This window comes from Bombina bombina, chromosome 5, assembly GCF_027579735.1.
Source record: "Bombina bombina isolate aBomBom1 chromosome 5, aBomBom1.pri, whole genome shotgun sequence".
Lineage (NCBI taxonomy): Eukaryota > Metazoa > Chordata > Amphibia > Anura > Bombinatoridae > Bombina > Bombina bombina.
Genome location: NC_069503.1, coordinates 986,387,296 through 986,397,143, shown reverse-complemented (window position 1 = coordinate 986,397,143; position 9,848 = coordinate 986,387,296). Strand labels below are relative to the sequence as shown.

At 43.3% G+C, this 9,848-nt stretch overlaps 1 protein-coding gene across 1 annotated transcript in view; it reads left to right on the top strand.

Annotated features, from left to right (window-relative positions):
• Positions 1-9,848, top strand: part of CDH17 (cadherin 17) — a 182,832-nt gene that overhangs the window by 130,739 nt on the left and 42,245 nt on the right. Inside the window, exon 8 of the mRNA XM_053715204.1 lies at positions 8,138-8,269. Within this exon, the coding sequence (XP_053571179.1) occupies positions 8,138-8,269 (132 nt within the window). The remainder of the gene's footprint in view (positions 1-8,137; positions 8,270-9,848) is intronic.

Below are 9,848 nucleotides of genomic sequence, written 5' to 3'. Positions count from 1 at the left end.
CTAATTCAACCACCTGTCTTTGTCAATCCTTTGGGTATTCATTTTTTTGTGTTATTTTTCACACACATTGTAATTTAGGCATGGATTCTCAGTTCCTGTTATTTGTTGCTGCCAAAAAAACACCTCAATATGTGTTCAACAACATCTCCTGAGTACACTGATACCCACCTATGAATAGGTTTGTTGGGTTCTCAGGGGGCTAAAAGGCCTTATTTTTAGGGGGCACATTCCAGCTTTCCAATTTGGAATTTTCACATCTGTCATCATGCACCCATGTCCTATTTGGGACATTTCTGAAGCCGGCCAATATAATTTATCCCCATCAAACCATATAGTTTTGAAACATAGACACCCTTGTGTATTTAAAATGCTGGTATTTTAACACTTTCCATGCACTAATTCAACCACCAGTCTTTGTCAAACCTTTGGGTATTCATTTTTTTGTGTGTTATTTTTCACACACATTGTATTTTAGGCATGGATTCTCAGTTCCTGTTATGTGTTACTGCCAAAAAAACACGTCAATATGTGTTCAACAACATCTCCTGAGTACAGTGATACCACCCATGAATAGGTTTGTTGGGTTCTCAGGGGGTTAAAAGGCCTTATTTTTAGGGGGCGCATTCCAGTTTTCCAACTTGGAATTTTCACATTTGTCATCATGTGCCCATGTCCTATTTGGGATATTTCTGAAGCCGGCCAATGTAATTTACCCCCATCAAACCATATATTTTTGAAAAGAAGACACCCTAGGGTATTTGAAATGCTGGTATTTTAAAACTTTTCATGCACTAATTCAACCACCAGACTTTGTCAAACTTTTGGGTAGTTATTTTTTTGTGTTATTTTTCACACATGTATTTCAGGCATGGATTCTCAGTTTCTGTTATGTGTTACTAACAAAAACCACCTCAATATGTGTTCAACAGCATCTCCTGAGTACAGTGATATCACCCATGTATAGGTGTGTCCACTTTTCTGGGGGCTAAAAGGCCTTATTTTTAGGGGGCGCGTTCCAGTTTTCCAACTTGGAATTTTCACATCTGTTATCATGCACCCATGTCCTATTTGGCATATTTCTAAAGCCGGCCAATGTAATTTACCTCCATCAAACCATATATTTTTTAAAAGTAGACACCCTAGGGTATTTGAAATGCTGGTATTTTAACACTTTTCATGCACTAATTCAACCACCAGTCTTTGTCACACTATAGGGCAGTCATTTTTGTGTTTTTTTCACACACATTGTACTTTAGGCATGGATTCTTATGTGTTACTGCCAAAGAAGACCCCAATATGTGTTCACCTATGCATAGGTTTGTTGGTTTGTTTGGGGGGTGCAATGCCAAACGTCTGACATGTGTTTGTAATTTTTTTTTTGCCTATCGTCTTTTTGGAGGCCTTTTTACATACCCCAATTTATTTGCTTGCCATGAATGTGCATATATTTGAAAAGTTGACACCCCAAGGTATTGTATATGGAGTGCTTTGATGCCTTTGATGCAACTGTGTTAGCCAAAAAAATTGTAGAAAGTGTATGGTGGTAATTTTCCAATTTTTAATTTTACACACACATTGCTTTTTGACTATGATTTAGGAGAGCTTGTTGTAAGTTATTGCAAGAAAACACTCCAGGTTGTTTTCTGCAAGACCTCCTGAGTACACCTATGCCCCCCATGCATAGGTTTCCCAGGATTTTGGGAAGCTTCAGTTACAATTGTATGGCTTGTAATTTGAGTTGATAGTGAGAGTATTTATTATGATAGGCCTATCTTTAGTTTGGGGCCTATTGCTTTCCCCAGTGTTATTTATTGACATGAAAGTGGACATATTTGAAATGTTGACACCCCAAGGTATTGTATATGGAGTGCTTTGATGCCTTTGATGCAACCGTTTTAGCCCAAAAAAGTGGAGAAAGTGTATGGTGGTAATTTTTCATTTTTCATTTTTACACACACATTGCTTTTTTACTATGATTTAGGAGAGCTTGTTGTAAGTTATTGCAAGAAAACACCCCAGGTTGCTTTCTGCAAGACCCCCTGAGTACACCTATGCCCCTCATGCATAGGTTTGACAGGGGTTTTGGTAAAATACAGCACCAATTTAAGAACTTATAAAAAAAATAGAACAGTGAAATGTAAAAATCTGGCACAGCAAAAGTAAAAAACAAAAACAAACAAACTCAGTATCAGTAAACGTAACCAACTCCCCCCCAAAAAAAAACCACAACGGCAAAAAAAATTAAAAAATTGCCAGTATGTGATACCGCTTGAAGCAGTCCCCAATGCAGAGTCCAGGCGGTCCATGGCAATGAGGACAGTAAAAGGTGGTGTCCCTTCTCTTTCCCCTCTTGGTACATACTCTGCATTTCTTCTAAGGATTCTGCTTCGCAGCAGTCGGGGGGAATTTGGAAATAAAAGGAGTAGCCCCAACTCTGCTATCTCCCATCACTGCCCGGGGAGCAAGTGCATCTTGGTACAAAATCCCCAAAATGATCTGGAGCTGAAACTGTTAAAAAGTCAGTTTTATTCCGGGGGTTTGCTTTTTTGAACAACAAAAAAGTGTTGTGGGTTGCAATCTGCATTAAGTAAATTGCAACCTTTTTGTACCAGGCCGTTGTCCTCCGCATACTTAAGTAGGGTTGCAGCAGCAGATCTCCCAGATCTACCCCACCCATATGTCGATTATCAGACTTGATGCACACTGGCTTCCTTATGCTCTCAGCTCTGCCATGTACAGAGACCTCCACAGTCCTCTCATTGTGGATGGTGGTAAGAAGGTACACATCCTTCTTGTCGCTGTACTTAAGTGCCAACAGCTCCACTTGGAGCAGAGCTGAGGTCTCCCCCTTTATAGCCGGGTGCGTGCAAGTTGTCCTGGGAAACCTGCGTGGTTCTTTTTAATTGTTCCGCAAGCTACTGTATCAAAGCAATGCAGTAGCTTGAACAAAAGGACACTTGTATAAAAATTATCTAAATACAAGTGGTACGCTTTGTTCATTAGGGGTAATATCAGGTCCCAGACAATCTTGCCAGTGGTTCACATATGTTCTGGGCAACCTTGAGGATCAAGGTGGCTATCCTATCCCTCATACACCCGGAAGGCCTGAATATACCCAGTCTCGCTCTCACAGAGCGTATACAACTTTACTCCATATCTGGAGCACTTTTAAGGAATATACTTCTTGAATCCCAGCCTTCCCTTATACTTCATCAGGGATTCATCAACGCATATATTCCTTCCAGGGGGCAAATTTTATACAGCTTGTCAAACTGGGGGTGCTCCCTAGGGGGGCATAGACTGTTGTCGCTGAAGTGCATGAAATGTAGAATAATTTCATACCTCTTCCTCAACATACACTGAGCATATGGCAACATGTATCTGAGCATATGGCAGGGTCAAAATTGGGGTCTGAGTCTGACATATAAGCGTCTGAATCTGACACAAGAATGGCGTATGCCTCCTCAGCACTATATTTTCTCTGTGACATGATTTATTTTTATCTGTCACAGAGAAAAAAAAAATACTAAAAATAATCAACAACATTTTTTAATTTAAATTAACTAAATTAACTAAATGGCTCTGAAAAGAGCCTTTGGGTCTTACAAAAAATTACTAAAAAAAGATTAACCCCCTAAGAAATTTACAGAGCAAAAAAGTGCTTTTGTGCAAGAGCCAGTGATTTATAGTGATCACTGGCAAGCTAGGGGTTAATTACTAAAAAAAATCTTCATAAAATTTAAATTTAAATTAACAAAATTAACTAAATGACTCTGAAAAGAGCCTTTGGGTCTTGCAAAAAATTACTATAAAAAAATTAACCCCTAAAAAATGCACAGAGCAAAAAAGTGCTTTTGTGCAAGAGCCAGTGATTTCTAGTGATCACTGGCAAGTTAGGGGTTAATGGCTCTGAAAAGAACCTTTGGGTTTTTACAATTTTTAAACTAATATAAGTAACTAAATCTCTCTCTCTTTCTCTCTCTCTCTCTCTCTCTCTCGCTCAACACAGATCTCTTTCTCTCTCCCACAAAAACGCGAGGAGAGGGAGGGAGATCCACACTGATCAGTGTCAATATTTACTAATATTGACATGATCAGACAAATGGGATGTTTTATTATTATAAACTAGTCCTAAAGCCCATTCACACGGGCCATTTTTGCAGTACAGCGGTCCCACCCCTTTGCGCTCTCTCCCTCCCCCTCTCATTTACTCTCTCTCTCCCCCCTCTCTTTTGAGCTCTCTCTCTCTCCCCCTCTCTTTTGCGCTCTCTCTCTCCACCCTTCTCTTTTGCACTCTCTCTCTCCCCCTTCTCTTTTGCGCTCTCTCTCTCCCCCTCTCTTTTGCGCTCCCCCTCCCCCCTCTCTTTTGCGCTCTCTCTGCCCCTCTCTTTTGCTCTCCCTCTCTCCCCCATCTCTTTTGCACTCTCTCTCTCCCATCTCTTTTGCGCTCTCTCTCCCCCCATCTCTTTTGTGCTCTCTCTCCCCCTCTCTTTTGAGCTTTCTCTCTCCCCCATCTCTTTTGTGCTCTTTCTCCCCCTCTCTTTTGAGCTCTCTCCCCCCTCTCTCTCTCCCCCCTCTCCTCTCTCTCTCTCTCTCTCTCTCCCCCTCTCTTTTGTGCTCTCTCTCGCTCCCCCTCTTTTGCTCTCTCTCTCTATCCCCCCTCTCTCTTGCACTCTCTCTCTCCCCTTCTCTTTTGTGCTCTCTCCCCCCTCTCTTTTGTGCTCTCTCCCCCCCCTCTCTTTTGCGCGCTCTCCCACCTCTCTTTTGCTCTCTCTCTCTCCCCCCTCTCTTTTGTGCTCTCTCTCTCTCCCCCCTCTCTTTTGCTCTCTTTCACTCCTCCTCTCTTTTGCGCTCTCTCCCCCTCTCTTTGCACTCTCCCCCCCTCTTTTGCTCTCTCTCTCCCCCTCTCTTTTGCACTCTCTCTCGCCCTCTCTTTTGAGCTCTCTCTCTCCCCCATCTCTTTTGCGCTCTCTCTCCCCCTCTCTTTTGAGCTCTCTCTCCCCCCCTCTCTCCCCCCTCTCTCCCTCCCCTCTTTCTCTCCCCCTCTCTCTCTCTCTCCCCCTCCCCTCTCCCCCCTCCTCTCTCTCTCCCTCCCCTCTCCCCCCCTCCTCTCTCTATCTCTCTCCCCCTCCTCTCTCTCTCCCCCTCCTCTCTCTATCTCTCTCTCCCCACTCCTCTCTCTCTCTCTACCCCCCTCCTCTCTCTCTCCCTCCTCCTCTCTCTCCCCCTCCTCTCTCTCCCCCCTCCTCTCTCTCCCCCCTTCCTCTCTCTCTCTCCCCTTCCTCTCTCTCTCCCCCCTCCTCTCTCTCTCCCCCCTCCTCTCTCTCCCCCCTCCTCTCTCCCCCCCTCCTCTCTCTCTCTCCCCCCTCCTCTCTCCCCCCCCCTCCTCTCTCTCTCCCCCCCCTCCCCTCTCTCTCTCCCCCTCCTCTCTCTCTCTCCCCCTCCTCTCTCTCTCCCCCCTCTCTCTCCCTCCCCCCTCCTCCTCTCTCTCTCTCTCCCCCCTCCTCTCTCTCTCTCTCTCCACCCTCCTCTCTCCCCCCCTCCTCTCTCTCTCCCCCCTCCTCTCTCTCCCCCCTCCTCTCTCTCTCTTTCTCTCTCTCTCTCCCCCCCCTCTCTCTCCCCCTCCTCTCTCTCTCCCCCCTCATCTCTCTCCCCCCCTCCTCTCTCTCTCCCCCCCTCCTCTCTCTCCCCCCTTCCTCTCTCTCTCCCCCCTCCTCTCTCTCTCCCCCTCCTCTCTCTCTCCCCCCTCCTCTTTCTCTCCCCCCTCCTCTCTCTTTCCCCCCTCCTCTCTCTCTCTCCCCCCTCTCCTCTCTCTCTCCCCTCCTCTCTCTCTCCCCTCTCTCTTTTGTGCTCTCTCTCCCCCTCTTTTGCTCTCTCTCTCCCCCTCTCTTTTGTGCTCTCTCTCTCCCCCTCTCTTTTGTGCTCTCCCCCCCCTCTCTTTTGCTCTCTCTCTCTCCCCCCTCTCTTTTGCTCTCTCTCTCCCCCATCTATTTTGTGCTCTCTCCCCCCTCTCCTCTATCTCTTCCCCCTCCTCTCCTCTCTCTCCCCTCCTCTCTCTCTCCCCCTCTCTCCCCTCCTCTCTCTCTCTCTCCCTCTCCTCTCTCCCCCCCTCTCCTCTCTCTCTCTCCCCCCTCTCCTCTCTCTCTCTATCCACCTCTCCTCTCTCTCTCCCCCCTCTCCTCTCTCTCTCCCCTCCTCTCTCTCCCCTCCTCTCTGTCTCTCAGTCTACCCTCTCTATCTCGCGACCGCACCCGGCCACGCCCCTTTTATGGCTTCTGATGCTCTGTCTGACTGCTGTGCTCCACGTGGAGTCAAACCGGAAGTGATCGCTCAGTGGGAAAGATCAAAATGGAGCCCAGCAGTCAGGAACAGTATTACAGGATGCCTCATCATTGAGGCATCGCTGCCATACTGTTTGAGCAGCTCCCAGCTCAGATTTAACAAATTACCCTCTTCCTCCCTCCATCCATTACACTTTATGTTCCATAGTGTAGCGGTCCCACCCGCTCCAACCCCCATCCCTGTGCGCGCTCCCGCCCCAATGCGTGCGCCCATGCATGTACCCAGTGCCCCTGCACCTGATCCCGCCCCCCTCCGGCGTATATTCGCCAGCAATAAGCAGCCCACCCGCCTTCCTGCTGCTTCTCCCACCCACCAACGATCAGCACCATTGCTGGCCGATGCATCGGTGGTTAAAAAGGTATTGCAGTGATGCCTCAATATCGAGGCATCACTGCAATACAGTACATTGAAAGCAGTTGAAAGCGATCACGATTGCTTCCACTGCTTGAAAACCTGGAGGACGTGTCAGGCAAGTCCTTGGTCCTTAAGGGTATTTTTTTGTTGGACGTGCCTGGAACGTCCTTGGTCGCGAAGGGGATAATGTACTTGCAGTAGTGATGAGACTTTTTTAGCATCTCATCTGAGCAAAGAGTTTTACATCATTGGGCCCTTAGAGAAGGAATTTAACCCTTTACTGACAGGTTAGATTTTACACCTTCACTGGTTTGGCACAGTGCTGTAGCTATAGGGGCCTCAATTGAGACCAAGCCTGCCTCTTTAGGGGGCCAATATGGTCCTGCAGTCAGTAAAGGCCTTGCTATAGGAGGCTATTGGGGCTCCTTTGTCATTTCTGTCTTCTCTGCGTGCCCCCCCCCCTGCAAAACTGGGCTCACCATTTAAGGAAAGTGTATGGATTTGCCTTTACAATCTATTATAATCTGTTGGCAGGGTTTCCAAAATAGCCACCACAGTATTGCTGTACAAAAAGCCATGCAAGTGCATATCCTCTTGTGCAGACTAACCAAGGGGGAAGGGTGATTAACAGGTACAGACAATTAGCCCCTTTTACCACTATGCAGCTGCCAGCTCAGCTTCTGCTTATTGCACACGCCCAGAAAGGGCACAGTTGAGATGGAGCTCCAGCTAAAGCCTTTGCCTTGGATCCAGTGTGGTCTTCCACCCCCTCCCAAATCTGCTTATCCATAAATACATCCAGGTGCTTAGAAGTCCTCTTATCTAGATTAATAAGGCTTTAGTTACTATATATTTACTTAAAGTGACGTTAAACCCAAATTTTTTATTTCATGATTCCGATAGAACATGCAATTTTAAACAACTTTTAATTTACTTATATTATGAAGTAAATTGTTATCCTTTGTTGAAAAGCAGAGACGTAAGCTCAGGAATGTGCACATCTCTGGAGCACTATATGTCAGCAGTTGCGCAAGACTATAATCCATATGCAAGAGCACTAAATGGCAGCACTATTTCCTGTAATTTAGTGCTCCAGATTCCTACCTAGGTACCATTTCAACAAAGAATTCCATTTGAATGAAGCAAATTTTATGCTAGAGGTAAATTGGAAACTTTTTTTTTTAATTGTTTGCTCTGTCTGAATCACACAATAAAATGTTTGGGTTTCATATCCCTTTAATATTAAATGAAGACTTAACAAAAAATATGGTATTTAGTGAACTGTGATTAACTGTATTTGTCTCAATGAGTTTAACTGCCTATAGACAATCCTTATACATTAAAAGGCCTAATATTATTTTAGGGCACTTAAGTGATGACTTAATGGTTTATCTTCAATTAAGTATTTGTTATTCTGTCATTTCTTTATTCTTGTACTTAGGTCAGATGGAATGACCCTGACATTATATATGTACTACATCAGAGAGACAAGTTTATACGATTCCCTTTTATTATTGATGACAAAGGAAATATTTATGTGACTGAACCTCTGGACAGAGAAGAAAGGCAACAGGTAAGAATATGGGATAATATCAGAAGTGAACCGGGAAATATTTATGTGCAGTTGCTACATTGATTGACATTGTTTGTAGTATTTGTTTAAATGCTAAATTGTTTTTATAAATCTCTTATACTAAAGAAAATATGTCAGGATACACAAAGCATGGTTCCATAAAAACATAGACTTTAAAAAGTAATACAAACGGATAGAATTTTTCATTGTTTAGCACTCGCCGGTGCTCGACAGCATCACAGGTTAGCTGACGTGTTTCTGCCTATAGACGTAATCATAGCTGGATGATAATAATATTGCTACACAGGGTTTCTACCCATCTAAGTGGGACTGTGGTATGTTGTAATGAAAATATGTCCCATATGTTAGTTAAACCTACATATAAAATAACATAATATTATTTCAATAAATCATGAGGGAGGGGCCAAGTAGCATTAAGCAGAAGGTAAACAAGGGCTCAGTCATAAAATAAATAATATGCCCAGCTGGTCGACTTCTTGTGGCTCCAACCCAAGGCCTTACCTATTATCTCAGATAGATGAAACTTCGGTTACATTAACAACCATAACACCAATATATAAAATTACAAATTACAATGTTCCCAATACTTATTACATCTTCAGATGCCTCAAACCCATCATGTGAGCAATTCAGCAAGGCCTTAACCCTTTCTTGTGAGCTATTCAGCTAGGCCCGCCCTCATCCTCATCATGTGAGCTATTCATCTAGGCCTCAACTCCATCATGTGAGCAATTCATCTAGGCCTCAACTCCATCATGCATACAATGCAGCTAGACCTCAACTCAATCATGTGTATAAATGTGTGAGAGTGCCTCTAAATAAATATATATGAATACATGTGGTAATTAAATTATATCGGTGAGCTGCTGTTATAAATAGCAAAAAAAAAAAAGAAATATGTCAAACACACTAACAGCGCTGTTAGTGTGTTTGACACACTCAACTCAATCATGTTAGCTATTCAACTAGGCCTCAACCCCATCATGTGAGTAATTCAGCTAGGCTTTAACTAGGGATGGGCGAATGTTTCGCAACATTCGAAAAACGGCACGAATTTTAACACATTCGTTCGTTCGAATCGAATTTCGAATGTTTACATAACATTCTAACATTCGATTTTCGAATATTCGGTTTCGAATTTTACGATTACATTCGAAAAAATTCGAATTCGAAAAATTCGAATTTAGATTGTAATAGTATTTCTAATGCTTTTTCTTTAAATGTAATATTCGAATTATGCAATATTCGAATTCGAAAAATTCGAATTTAGATTGTAATAGTATTTCTAATGCTTTTTCTTTAAATGTAATATTCGAATTATGCAATACATGTATTCGAATTCGAAAAATTCGAATTTAGATTGTAATAGTATTTCTAATGCTTTTTCTTTAAATGTAATATTCAAATTATGCAATACGTGTATTCGAATTCGAAAAATTCGAATTTAGATTGTAATAGTATTTCTAATGCTTTTTCTTTAAATGTAATATTCGAATTATGCAATATTCGAATTCGAAAAATTCGAATTTAGATTGTAATAGTATTTCTAATGCTTTTT